Source organism: Phaseolus vulgaris, chromosome 1 (genome assembly GCF_000499845.2).
Source record: "Phaseolus vulgaris cultivar G19833 chromosome 1, P. vulgaris v2.0, whole genome shotgun sequence".
Classification (NCBI taxonomy): domain Eukaryota; kingdom Viridiplantae; phylum Streptophyta; class Magnoliopsida; order Fabales; family Fabaceae; genus Phaseolus; species Phaseolus vulgaris.
Genome location: NC_023759.2, coordinates 38,276,044 through 38,290,524, shown reverse-complemented (window position 1 = coordinate 38,290,524; position 14,481 = coordinate 38,276,044). Strand labels below are relative to the sequence as shown.

The 14,481-nt window shown below is 31.3% G+C and overlaps 2 protein-coding genes across 3 annotated transcripts; both read left to right on the top strand.

Annotated features, from left to right (window-relative positions):
• The first annotated feature begins 1,815 nt into the window (after positions 1–1,815).
• On the top strand, positions 1,816–6,390 carry LOC137814122 (outer envelope pore protein 16-3, chloroplastic/mitochondrial). 2 transcript variants are annotated; one of them, XM_068616694.1, is made up of 4 exons: positions 1,862–1,951; positions 2,067–2,117; positions 2,556–2,904; positions 5,960–6,390. In XM_068616694.1, exons 3-4 carry the CDS (start codon positions 2,571–2,573, stop codon positions 6,106–6,108), a joined length of 483 nt encoding a protein of 160 aa, XP_068472795.1. In that variant the 5' UTR covers positions 1,862–1,951; positions 2,067–2,117; positions 2,556–2,570; the 3' UTR covers positions 6,109–6,390. The 2 variants fall into 2 exon arrangements, with proteins under 2 accessions (XP_068472793.1, XP_068472795.1); XM_068616692.1 differs by lacking the exon at positions 2,067–2,117 and having other exon boundaries at positions 1,816–1,951.
• A 1,181-nt stretch (positions 6,391–7,571) lies between these two features.
• On the top strand, positions 7,572–10,465 carry LOC137814121 (rhodanese-like domain-containing protein 9, chloroplastic). Its single transcript, XM_068616691.1, has 6 exons — positions 7,572–7,706; positions 7,970–8,226; positions 8,313–8,463; positions 9,853–9,938; positions 10,017–10,121; positions 10,197–10,465. Exons 1-6 carry the CDS (start codon positions 7,663–7,665, stop codon positions 10,265–10,267), a joined length of 714 nt encoding a protein of 237 aa, XP_068472792.1. The 5' UTR covers positions 7,572–7,662; the 3' UTR covers positions 10,268–10,465.
• Positions 10,466–14,481: the final 4,016 nt, after the last annotated feature.

Here is a 14,481-nt window from a genome sequence, read left to right as displayed (position 1 = left end):
TTTTGTTCGTGTTTTAAAGTCTTATTCACTACAAAATCTAATTCTCACTCAACCCAATTCAAATAAAATTAATTAAAGTTTATTGAAATTGAGTGAAATCAAACCAAACCTTACTTGATCTAATTTTTTATTTTATGAGTTAAGGGGCAGATTACTTATGTTTAATTCAAGACCTTGATAAAAAATTTTTATAAAAAAGGTTCATTGGTTGATAATTTGATTTTTTTTATAAAAATTTTAATATTAAATTTTTAGTTTTTAAAATTTTACTTATAATAATTATATAATCTATTTTCAAAAAATATTTGAAAATTATGAAAAAAATATTTGAGAATTACAAATTTAACACTTCTATTTTTAAAACTTGAGATCAATTAATTCAACCTAATCCATTTCAATGATAAAATAAGTAGGATGAATCTGAAAAGAAAAAAAAAAGCAAAAATTCAATGTAATATGAATTTTTTTAATTAGGTTAAATGTTGGATTTATCCCAACTTAATCTAATTCTACCTAAAATATATCTTAAAAATAGGAAAGATAATATAGAAAATGATTACTGACAGAATTTTCATTCTCTAAAATATATATTTATGTATTTTTATGATCAGTCAAAATTATTTATTGTTTTCACTCTTATTTCTTGATTTTATAATAGCCTCTGAAAACATTGCTGGAAATATTTTTCAAATGATTTATTGTTGTCATATGGAAGCAAAATATACCATTTCAAATAGGAAAATGTTTTATAGATGCTTAAAAAGTTTATTTATGTCTAGAGAAATAAATAAATAAAATAATAATAAATTTATAAAATATATAATGTCATAAAAAAAATAAAAGGAAATTAGAGAAATGTAATAAGAAGAAATAAAAAGAAAGGAGAGAGATGTGTACCAATTCTACATTCCAACATGGTAGATGTGACCATGGTGACATTTTATATATTTATATTTACAAATTAAATGTATGAAATTAAAATTATTTTAAAAATATTAGTTTTTTAAAATTATACTTTATGATGTGATTTATTTAAATTTTTTATATAATTTTATATTTTAAAATTATTTGTTTAATAAAAAAATATCTGGTGTTATCAATGGATAACTGCAAGTATAAAAGAAATTCATAAGAAATTTTATTATAAATATATAATGAATAGAAATATTTTGTGGAAACCCAAAAATTAAAATATATGTATTTGACAAATTATTATAATAATATAATAGTATAATAATATTTTAAATTAAAAAATAAATTAAATATAATAATGAGAAGTCGATACACAAGTTGATTTGGAAACTACTCATATTTTTGGTTCCGATCTGGTGTTTGTGTTTCTGAAATGTCTGGAAAAAAACAATGTAACAAATGGTATTTGACTTTTTCCATTTGAGTTTTAATATTTACAAAACAATTTAATCCAAACATCAGAAGTCTCTTCGAGCTTCACAACAACAATTCTAAATAAAACTTTTATTTTTATTCAATTTTGTCTATTACACATTTTCATTTTATTTTCGTGAAGGTAATCAGACAAAATGACCCAATTAAAAAAAAACACAAGTTCAAGAACTCACTTTAAAAATATAGTTTAGAGAACTAAGCTAAAACGAATAGTTACAAAGATTATCTTTGAAGATATACTATTTTTTCCACGGATTATTAATTTCAAGTACTTTTGTTTAATGACTATTGTTCTTTTTTATTATAATTATTTTTTATTTATTTGCAAGACTTTGCTTGGATGACTAAGCATTTTTATTTAGATCAACAATGTAATTTGAGTATATTTTATAAAAATAAAGTGCTGTACATAAAATTAAAGTAAATATAAAAAAGAAATTGAAAATATGATGAAGAAAATCCTGATGTAATATCGCAGTCGAGGGTGTTCATTCATAGTTTACAGTGACGAGTACCCATCTTTTCGCTTCTCAATTTCTCGGAGGTACCTATTTATCTTCTCACCGCTAACACTTTCTTTTTCTCTTCATCAATATCGCATTTGTGCCTCAATTTCTCTTCTCTAACTCCATTCCCACCTTGTCCACTCATCTGTTTAGGGTTTCCATTTGATTTACTTTCTTAAGTAGCGCACGTTCCTCGATCTGAATGTATGTGTGATTCTTCATACTCGTTTTTTTATGATTGTTAATATTTCTATGCGTTATTCTCTGTTGCCGATGTTTCCAATGTTGTTTTCCGGTTTGGAATTCATTTTTTGGATCGGTTATCACCGGGTCTTATCGTAGAATTGGTTCGGCGTATTTCTACTAGTTGTTGATTCCACCACTGTTTCCTGTAATTATGTTTTCTTATCATTGGAAAAATGGTCAGTAATTTATATGCTGTGTGTGTATTCTGAAAGCATTATGATACTTGGAAACTTAATCTCGTTTATCTGGATTAGGTTTCTGTCAAAATGTTCTTGTTAGGAGAGATTACAACTGTCTTTCCTGTGTTTTTTAGTGGTAATTGGTTGTGGTATGAAATGTTGTGTTGTAGCTTTTATCTTTTGACATGATTAATGAGTAGTGTTAATTTTTTGATAGTGTCTTGAGAAAATCATGGTGGACGCAGCAGAACGTAGGTACTTAGAGGATGAGGATACACCACTCATGAAAACTATTAAGGGTGCAACAACTGGTTTAGTTGCTGGCACTATCTGGGGTACTGTGGTCGCCTCCTGGTATGATGTCCCTCGGGTTGAGAGAAGTGTTGCCCTTCCAGGTCTGATTAGGACTTTCAAGATGATGGGAAACTACGGTTTTACCTTTGCTGCCATTGGAGGAGTCTACATAGGTGTAGAGCAGTTGGTGCAGCACTATAGGATGAAGAGGGATCTAGTCAATGGAGCTGTTGGTGGATTTGTTGCTGGTGCAACTATTCTGGGTTACAAAGGTAGCCCTTTTCTGTTATAAATATTTATCTTTGAGAATTTATTTTATTTAATATCTGGATTCTAAAATGTTTGTTATTGAGCTATGATTTGTCATTCATTTTTGAAGAAGCATCACACAGACAATGACTCGATCCATTTCACTCTGAAATTAGTAGATTTGAACATTGTGTTTTTTTTGTCTTTTTGACTTGGTTATGTCATTGTGCTTGATGGCTTTTGGCACTTTTCATGTCCGGCTTAGGAAGCCAATCTATCATCTGGTCTTCTTTGGCTTTCGAGAATAATCTTTTGTGGTTGTATGTGTGTTTCTATGTGTACGGGAGGGTTATCTATGGCCAACCCTTTCTTCTTTAACCCTTTTTGCTGGTCTTGTTTCATTTTAGGTTTTCATTGAAAGCTTGGTCTTTTGTTGCTTTTCACTGTCACCACTGTCACCACTGTCACTGGGAGATCCTTATATTGGGCACATTTTTTGTCCCAAAAAAGAAGCTACAAGTTTTTTTTGCTTTCATTCAATTGTGCATTATTCATTGATTGGTTGTTATGTGTTTGGAGAGCATAAAATAGATTTCTGTTGGACCTAGGAGGTTTCTATGTCATAACCATGTTATATTTTGTTGATGCTAACTTTTCATTGTACCCGCATGTTATACTAGGAGGGTTGGAAAACACTGACAAATGAATAAACTCAATGTAAGTTGAACATGTTGCAATAGATTAGTGGACAAGATAGAATTAGGAATGAATGCATCAAACAAAATGTTGGGGTAGCACGTATTGTAGAAAAGATGATAGTATGTTTCCTTAGGTGGTGTTGAAGCCCTATAAGGAGAGTAGATCAGATGAAGGGTAATCCAGTGGCTAGAGGCAAAGGTAGACCTAGAAATGCTACAGGAGAAACAATTAAGGACTGGGGGTAAATAATATGTCTATAGATATAACTTATGATAGAACATTTTGGCATCATGTGGTCTATGTAATGTAGCCAATCCCACCTTCTGGGAAAAAAGGCTTAATTGTTGTTGTCTATGTAGCATTGATTTGAACACAAGACACTGCAAAATATAAAAAACCCAAGACACGGGGTCACATCATAATATAACTCCAATAGTAAAAGAAAAATTGTAAAACTATGGAGAAACCGGAAAAAGTTAGTCAGTTATGTATGGGAGGCGAGGAAATAGAATAAAATAATTGAATTGGAGTAGCAATAGAAAGAGAAAAGAAAAAGATGGTTACAAGAGTGGGGAGAAAAGGGGACACAACACAAGTATTATTGGGCTGCGGGAAATTGCTCACTACTCGCCAGTGAGGAATGGTACGTAAGACAGTCGCATTATTCTTTGATTGCAATTGACAGTAGCAATCAGAGTCTTCACCACTTCTACACGTTTCTTCTCGTCTGTGCCATACTGCTTGACATTTCTCAGTTCATTCTTAGAATTGTTCTGGTTTCTTGTGAAGGTAAGGGTAAAGATAACATTTCTCCTTTATTTTTTAACATGGTTTAACATTGCTGGTGTGTCTGGTAATTGGGCCATGTCTTCATTGACGAAACTGGTGACTGGACTGTGTCATCACTGGTGTGTCCGGTGACTGGGTCATGTCTGGTTTTGGTGGGCTGTGTCCAACACCACTTCCATGTCTTGTCTGCACCATGTCTTGTGTTCAAACTGGTTCTGACATGTGGAAGCGTCTATATATCAAGCTGTGTTGTGCGTCATGGATTGTTGTATAGAATTGTTGTAAAATGGTAATTTTTGTGGTTAATTTCTTTCCCTTATATATGTTTTAAGCATTACTTTGAGTTTGTTTGGAGTAACTTCTCTTCAAGACTTTTGAGGAGACAAAAATGAGTTTCTCCAAAAGTTAAAATTAGTATATGCATAAGCTACTTTGTATAAGTTCTCACATATGACTTTCTAAGTTTTTTTATTTTTCAACTTGTGCATGAGTTAATTTTAACTTATGAAGAAACTCATTTTATTTTTATTCATATTACTAATTTACTATTATAGATTCATGGATGCTTGATTTCTACTGCTTCTATGTTTATCTGTCTTTCTTTATTTTATACCCTTCTATTGGTCTCTTCAGTCATTGGTGTAAAGCAGCTCCATTTTGTGTAAGAAGTTTATGCATTGTATTTTGCTCACTTGTTGAATTATTTAGCTAAACATGTGCCTGAAATTTTTAAAAGGAAATCTAAGTGATTGTTTGTTCTAGCTACTATACTACATGTTGTTTCTTCCTGCCTATTGACCTTGTATGGAGTTATTAATAATTGTATAATGTAACTATTTTTGTTGCTCACTGTTCCATTTTCTCACTGCAAACTGCAAAGTATGATATATTGGGCTGATATTGGTCTTAAGATTTTTGTGGAAATCCTCTACTTCAAGTTCTGACTTGTTTATTACTTGTGTTGGATTATTGGTTCCTTTGTTCTAAGGTTTTTTGTAGAAAGGAAAGGATGGTGGTATTTTCGAATTAATAAAGTTTTGTAGTGTATAAAATCGGATAAAGAATGATTGGAAGGTTTTGTGAGAATTCACTATTTTATTTCTTTCATTCTATAAGTTTCTTATATTAGAAAATATTTACTTGAGATAAATGATTTATCCTCCATTTCCTTTCACTTCAAAACCCTCCATCCCAACACCCAAGCATACCTATTTGTTAGTTTCATGTCACATCACTGTTGGCTTATACTGCAAACTTTTGAGTCTCTCCATTTGCCTGCCTACACAGTTCATTATAAGTTCATCCTGGTTGACTATGATATTTTTACATGGAAGAGAGCCCATGATTTGCAGCCTTATGCATATTTGCTTGTTGTCGGCTACAATTGTCTAACTTAAACATGGTTTCTCATCATGAGGTTGTTGTTTAACAGTCAGCCTTCCTTAAAAATTTCTTAGGAAGTGTTTTAAGTTACCTTTCTGAATCTGATATTAATTACAAAACCAGGATTACCAACTTTATAATCTAAATAAGTCACCCTGAATCTGCTGTTTTCGTAGCAAGTTTTATGTTCTGTTCATTCTATTGCAGGAAGGAGCATCAAAAGTGCACTTTCTGCTGGATCAGCGTTGGCATTCACATCTGCATATATTGATTTCGGTGGTCAGACATTAAAACATGACGAGGGGAAGGAGTATGCCGCTTACACAACAAAGAAAAGAACCAGTACTGAAGAATAATTATTAATTTATGCACTTCTATGACCGAAGACATTTCAAATTGATAGGAAAGAGTGGATCACTCTTTTGTAGACCCGTCTCTTTGTTTTGAGTTGGAATTTCATACTTCGCAGTTTTTCCATTTTGTTTCTTATGTAAGTTGGTGATGCCGAACTGGTTAAATTCCAATAAGTGTGCTGTTGTGGGTTAATCTATGTTACACATTACTCCAATAGTCAATGTTCTTCCTTGGCGATAGTTTTGAGATTCTCAATACAATGATATTTTGGAATTTGTATTTAATAGTATTTTAAAGGTAAATAGTAGGTAATAAGAAAAAAATTACAATTTTAGTGAAAAAATATAATTTTTTAAAATTTGTTAGTTTATTTTGAATTATGTTAATTGTTAAAGTAATTGATCTTGATATTTAATAATTGTTATTTGTTATGTGTGTGTATTTAAAGTCTGGAAAAGATGTCTAAATAGTATATTATGATACTTTTTTTATCTTCGACAATTATTTTTAATCAAATTTTACTTATTTTTAAGGATTAGTTTGAAACGAAGTTTTGATAATATAAAAGAAATAATATATTATGTATGAATATATTCTGGAATTTATATTTCGTAAAGATATTTAAATGTATTAAAGGAAATATATTTTGGAATGCATTGTTAATTGGTAATGTTTTCTCGTAATGCTTATTTTGAACACACAAAATTATATTATATTTTTAGAATGCTTATTTTTGTAATATATTTTAGAATAACAATAGACTAGATGGAAATATGTTTTCAGTGAAATGTGTAGAAAGATATCATACTGTAAAAAAAAAAAACTATTCAATTTTTTCATGTACTACGAATGTTTAGTATTGAGAACTGAAAACCATCTCCATGTTTCAGCTTCATGGTTTTTTTCACTACATCCAACGAAGAACGTCGACTATTGGATAATTAGTGGTTATATTATATTGTTCTCTTCCTCCAAACTTCTTAACAAAAAAACAAGGCTTATGATTACTCTCCTATCATTGTGTTTTCTTACAAATTATATATGAAATCATTGCTAAATAAAAAATGATTTTAAAAAAATCATTACGAAACTAAGATTTCATTAACTATTAATACAGTATTTATAGAAATATCCTATATATTTTTTTTGCTGACCTTTTTTATGGCTGTCTCAAAATGTGGCTGAAATTAATGGTTCAGTTTCTACTTTGGCATATTGTATTATAATTATTTCTATTTGATTAAGCTTAATTAGAAGATTTTTATTTTATTTTATTTTGAAAACTAGATCTTTTGAAAATTAAGTCTTATGAAAAAAAATATACATGTTGAGCTAAACAAACAGCTATCACTGTTAGCCAGCACCAACAAGGGTACCAGTGATGAGGTTATAGAATCTTGAAGGCTTTAAGATTTTGTAGATATTTGACACGTGGCAGAAAACCATTGCTGATTGCAAATTTCATGGCCCATTAAATTTAACAGGTGGCACGAGTGAGTTCAACTTTGAAAGACAGCTTCAGCGGATAGATATGAGTTAGAAACAATTTTCATACAATGGCAGGAACTGGTTTCTACGCTTCCTGTCTTTCCTCTTCCAGGTAACTAACTCATCTTAACTTCTCTCTTTCTTTAACATCTTCAAATGGTTATTTATACTCATAGCATAACAAATCCACAAAAAAGTATCTTTATTTTATCTTGGGGTTTTCTTTCCTAGATTTTCAGCGTGTAAAATAAAAAACTTTATATTCTGCATTTCAAATTAACCATGTTGGTGAAAACAGTAGTGAAGGGAAAGTTCAGTTAACGTTTGAAAAATCTATGTGGACATGGTTGTGAGGGATTAAGGTTGTTTTTTCAGCAACTTAGGGACATGTTGGTTGGTATTAAAAACTCACAATGCAAGGGCCCTGCCAGGGAAACTACCTGGAACTGGAATGAGAAGATTGACAATAAAAGCAGAAGTGAATTTTGTGAACGCTGACAAGGCGAAGGAACTTGTAGAAGTGGATGGATATGCTGTTCTTGATGTGAGGGACAAAAATCAATTTGAGCGAGCTCACATAAAATCTTGTAGTCATGTGCCTCTTTTTGTTGAAAACAAAGACAATGATCCCGGTATGGAGTTTCTCCTTCCTAAAAGTTTTATGTGGGCATGTTCTTCTGCTTCAATTTTGTTACTCTGTCACTTTCGCTTTCTGTAGGTACTATTATAAAAAGGCAGCTGCACAATAATTTTTCTGGGTTGTTCTATGGGTTACCATTCACTAAGCCAAATCCTGAGTTTATACAATCTGTTAAGAGCCAGTTTCCACCTGAAAGTAAACTCTTGGTTGTATGCCAGGAAGGACTGAGGTTTGTTTATGATTTCCTACCCAATTTGACTGCAAATTATTTACACCATCTGGTCATGTTCACAGTAAGCTTGCATTGATATGTTTTGGTCCTTAACTTCACCTTCGTAGAACACACAGACCCCAACTCTCATGTTTGTTTTTCGTTATATATGATTGGCTTCAATATTACATATACTCATAGCATGGTTGTGTAATATAATAACTACGTAGAGTCTAATATCTAAATGTTAGATGAAAAAGAGATGAAGCTTTGGTTTGATTATTCAAGGCTAATTGGTGACTTAATAGTAAAAGAAGAGATGACAGTGAGGTTGTATGAGGGTAGGAGGAAGAAGTGAGAGTATATTTTGTTTGTACTCTAGCTTTGAAATAAAAGCTCATTGAAAAGAGTACTGAACTGTTGATGATATAACATGTCTTTTAGGATGTAAAATATTCCTTTTAAATAATGAGATAAAAAGTTGTTGAAATTAATTCTTTAGTCAGATATAATTTTATTTATGTGTTAAAAGATATCCTTGTGTCAAGCTTCTCAGTTATTCAAGCTTATACAGCTATATATTACAACCCATATCTAAAGCCACAAACTACAAAGTATTTGTGTTTTGTTTGGATTGTGAGGAGAGGGGGGATACAAGATTTTCAAGAACTGTTCCATTATGGGACAATCTAAGAAATTTGTACTCATGCTTGTAGTTTCATTGCCTGTTTTTCTTTAAGGCGGTCTTTTTCTCATCTTAGTCAAATATATTTTATGGAATAAGACCAAGGTCATTTCCTATATGAATGAATTTCATACTTCAACGTTCTGCATAAATGCTTTTAGTGTCCAACTTCCAAGGTCTCACCAAAGTAACTATTTCTAAAGAAGCTCATAGTCCATCATCCAATATTTATCGTGCAAGTGCAAGAGAATTTACGGGTAACTTGACTCAAATTAGAGAGAAAATGATGCCACATAAAATGTTATATATATTGTTGCATATGTTATCAATTATCTTGTGGCGTAGGTTAGGTAAGTTAAATCACAATCGAATTGTGATGCTGGAGCTATTACGCTTTTAAGTGGAAAAAATTTCACTCTGACTATTAGTTATAATTTTTTGTCTAATGATAAAGAGTTTGAGTCAACAATTGCTATTAGAGTTAAGGTTACGAGTTGGATTTTCAATGAGACAATGAGACAATTGTTGATGGGAAAATTGATGCCACCTGAATAATATACTAAAAAGGACAAAACTACAAACTTCACCTCAAGGACTTCTAGATGTTGTGGGACAAAAAGATACATCAAATTCCTATAAATTGGCTTGAATTTACACTGTACTTGCATTGAGTTTTAATAGTCTGATGTAAGAGTTTGGGATTTTCTTTGTTCTTTGTCAAGGTCTGCAGCAGCTGCAAATAAGTTAGAGGAAGCTGGTTTTGAAAATATAGCATGCATAACATCTGGTCTTCAAACTGTAAAACCAGGTTTAGTGATTGTTTGACTTATATTTAGAAGTTAACTTATATTTTAGGATAATCAATTAAACTATTTCAATTCTGTAGGGACATTTGATTCTGTTGGGTCCTCAAAGTTGGAGGATGCAGGCAAAGCTGGTTTGGTGACAATCCAAGGAAAAATATCAACTGTGTTGGGAACTATTCTTGTTTGTGAGTCTTTTCTTATAGCATATTTCTATCACTACTTTTTATGCTGCTATTGATTTGTTTAAATGAAATTTTCAGGTGCATATTTATTCGTTACATTCTTCCCTGATCAAGCAGAGAAGCTATTTCAATTGGCCCCTACAGGATAAGCCTAAAAATTCCATTATGAACTTTCTTGATTTTGTTCTTTCCCAATCTTTATGCATGTAGAGTAATTAAGGAACGTGTGTGATTAGAATTGAGGAACAAAAAAAAAAGATGAAATACGAATAAAGTGATGGTAGATTTAGTAATGTTAGTATGACTATAATGATCAAGTAATCAAATTGTTCAGTATTTAGAATTTACACTGCTGCTGTAGTTTTCCTTTGAAGATAGTTTTTTTTTCCCCGTTTGTCTTATGAAAGAAAGGTTAATGGTGTGATTCTGATCGTAAACCTCATGAAAACCAAGTTAGTATTTTACAAATTGAATTTTGAATGTATGATAAGAGACATCTTCTCCATTTTGTGTTACTTTTTTTTACTTTAAGTTATTATTTAATTTGTTCAAATGTTTTATTTAATCAAAATACAGATATAATATAAATATTTGAAAGTTATATCTGAAAGATTTTATTTTTTAAAATCATAAAATAAATTTTATATTTGAATATTTAATTACTTAATTCAACTTAATTCATTATTTATTTAACACTTGTGGTTTGGATTTAGATTGAATTTGATACATAAATGACACATTCAATTAAACTAAATTTAAATCATTTTAATGGATGAAATCCCATTCAATTCTAGTATTGACGTTACTGTTGTGTTTATTCTAATAGTTATATAATTTAATAATTTAGAAACTTTTTAACTATTTTTTTATTTTTATTATTACTTTTTAGGGAGTATTACTAAAAAAACATCATTATGGGAATATAACATCCTAATTAACTTGACATCTAATATCTCACTAATGACCTATTCTCTCAATGATACGTATATAAAAGCCCAAAATTAACAATAAAATTCACCCTTACTTTTTTCAAATCCTTTTTAGCATTGGATTCAGGGTTGATTTTCCCTATCTTTAATGAAATTTGTGAATATATGAAAATATCTTTAATGAAATTGAAAATAGATTAAGGGAGTGATCTGCACCCAATCACAACACCTTTTCGTTTTCGCACAGCAGTCGCTACCGTCACTGCCACCTTCGTTTAGCAGTCGCTACCGTCACTGCCACCTTAGTTTTCGCACTGAACGCGGTGGGCAGTGTTATCTTGCCATTTTTCCGTTCGCATTTATCTTCTAAGGCAGCTGTATCCATTAAGAATGCTGAAAAAAAATATCACTTAGCTTCCGGATATAGAAATCCATAAGTCAAAAAATATACTTTCGCATGCCCACATCCAGAACACAGTTAACTATTTTGGATATGTACATCCGGAATACAAAACCCAATTCTGGATAATGATATCCGTAATGCATTTCTTTACTACGGACATAGGCGTCCGGGAGCTTCAATTGCAAATTGCTTACGAATGTTTATACTGACACTTCCGAATATCAATATCCATAGGCAAAACTGATACTTCCGGATGTCAGTATCCATAGACAAATTTGTCACTTCTGGATGCTAATATCCATAAGCAAATATGTTACTTCTGGATATTGGTATCCGTAAGCAAATGTATGGAAAAGGCAAAATAGAGTTTTAAAACTTTTGTTGGGTGCCAGTCAAAATTGATTGGGTGCAGGAGGCAATTGCCTGGATTCAGTAGTGACCAAAATAGCAAAAGTATTGGCTTTTACAATTAAATCATGGCAATTTCTTCCGGCACCATATCATTTTTTATATGCACCCAACGTAACCTTTTAAACCCAACTTTGCCCTTGTTACAAATTTTCTTATGGATATTAATATCCAGAATTCACAAATTTGTATATGGATATCAATATCCAGAAGTCACATATTTGCCTATGGATATTGGCATTCGGAAGTGTCATCTTTGTCTATGGATATTGACATTCAGAAGTGTTAGTTTTGCCTATGGATATTGGTATCCGGAAGTGTCATGTTTGCCTATGAATATTGTAATCCAGAATTGTACTCTTTAACTACGGACATCTTTATCCGGAAGGCACATCATGCTTCTGGATATACATATCCGGAAGCCAATCATCCTCAATTCTTTTTTTGACAATGATGATTTTGGTACTTTTAATGGATTAAAACTCACTAAACTAAACAATTTTAAAGAATTAATGTTATGGACTTTAATCCAAAAGCAACTAGAAAAGACAAAATAAAATTGTGAAACCATGTGCCTAATTCCAATAGTTTGGTGAAGCACTCCGGAAATTCTTGGGCGGAAGTGCAATGAAAAGAAATGGTTGCATTCCTCAAATCAATTGGACCAAGAGAGTGAGGTTTGTAAGATCCTTTTATCCCCCAACGAATGGGACAATGGCATGTGTTGGCAGGAGCCACATGAAATTCAACGAAAATGTTAAAGGGATTGGCAGGGGGCACATTCCGGATTTTTTCATCCAAAACAAATCAAGCAAAATATTCTTCCGAACATAATTATCCAGAACTATTCTGGATATATACATCTGGAACACAATAACACAATTATGGATATATATATATATATATATATACCCGAAAATAAAAAGATTTATGAAAAATTACTGTTTTACTGGGTGCAATTAACTTTAACCTAATTTCTATTTCATTAAGAATACAATAGTAATTTCACATTGACATGTTGGGTGCCAATCACAAATGATATGGTGCAGAAAGAATCATCCTTAAATCAGCTAGCAAGGAATGATGTGCAACAGTCAGATTCCCAAAATAATATGTACCTCCTTCTTCATTAGATTATGTGAAATGTGGAATTTATTTTTAGCAGCACTCATTAAGGTGTTCTAAATTACTTTTATCATTCTTATACTATTCAGAAACCCGATTAGCCATTGTATCTTCTACAACATTGTTTCTAGTAAAGAAAGAGTGATCTCAACTAAATAATTCAGTTTAAACCATAAACATATGGATTTATAGTCGAATTTATATTTTATTTTTTTCAATCTCGTATATCTCTTTTTATGACTTGTCAATCTCTCTTCCTTTCTATATTTGATTATGTTTTTAGTCTTTATTTATTATTAAATATCGAAATTGTCTTTGCAACACTTTCATCACTCTTAAACTATCTTTAATGTTTAAGAGGTTTTAACAAGATTTCTTATTAAATATATAAACGATTAAATATTTTTAAAATTGGCTCCTACCATATCCAAAAATGTTCCTAAATAGATCGAAATCGACCTATGAAACCATAAGAATAAAGACCTACTTTTGAGAGACGTTTTTCGAATTATCCTTAACTTTTCTACAATTTTGTACTATGACCAATTATTTGACAATGATAGCCAAAATCAGAAATTTTTTAATACTCTATAACTCCAATCAAAGCAAAGTCTTGCCTTTCAACCATTATATGCTTTGGAAAATCATGTTGTAAATCTATATCCACCAGAATCCTTGCAAAGAACCCCTTAGATCTTGAAAGCAACACTCATCCAAGGATAAATGGTGTTTATCCCTCCAGTAATAAAGAACAATGTGTAATTTCCAATACAGTAAACTCTTCAACTTGGCCCAACACTGAGCTTCTGTAATTTTTACCATGGTTGACACAAAGTCATGATTCCAAGCAAAAACCCATAAAATTTCGAGAACAAGATTCAAAGAACTCACGACTAGTATATCCTGCACATGTCTTCCAAAGACTAAAACTTGAATTCATAGAATCCATTTCCCAAAGGAATTGACTTCCAAGAACCAAAGAACGTCCAAGATTTCAATATTTTTGAACAAAATCTCAAATATGTCGAAGGCTTGTCTTCTTTGTTCAAAACAATTTTGTTATGCAACTGAAGCTTACAATTTTCTATACCCACTACATAACCATCTTCATTGATCTGAATAGTGACCATATCCTCTTTCACGTAAGGCATCGGTAACGGAACTGAGATCATATCCCTTTTCATACACATCAGTAACTGACTCAACGAAACATTATAAGTGTTGGACAAAACTTGGGCAAAAGTTTTCTTGAGTCCATTTCAAACATTTTTCAGTGCCGAAGAACATGAACCACAATAGCTATAACTTCATCATTATTCAAACATCCCTAGGGTAGGACAAAACTCATGCTAGTCACAATCAATAACTTGTTTTTTCAAAGACAAAACACCAAACACCACACAAAAAAAGGTAACCAAGAAAAGAAAATGAAGATATTAACTTTATTATGATTTGTTTACCCATGGAAGGTAGATGATACAAGGCCCCCAAGAAAAGA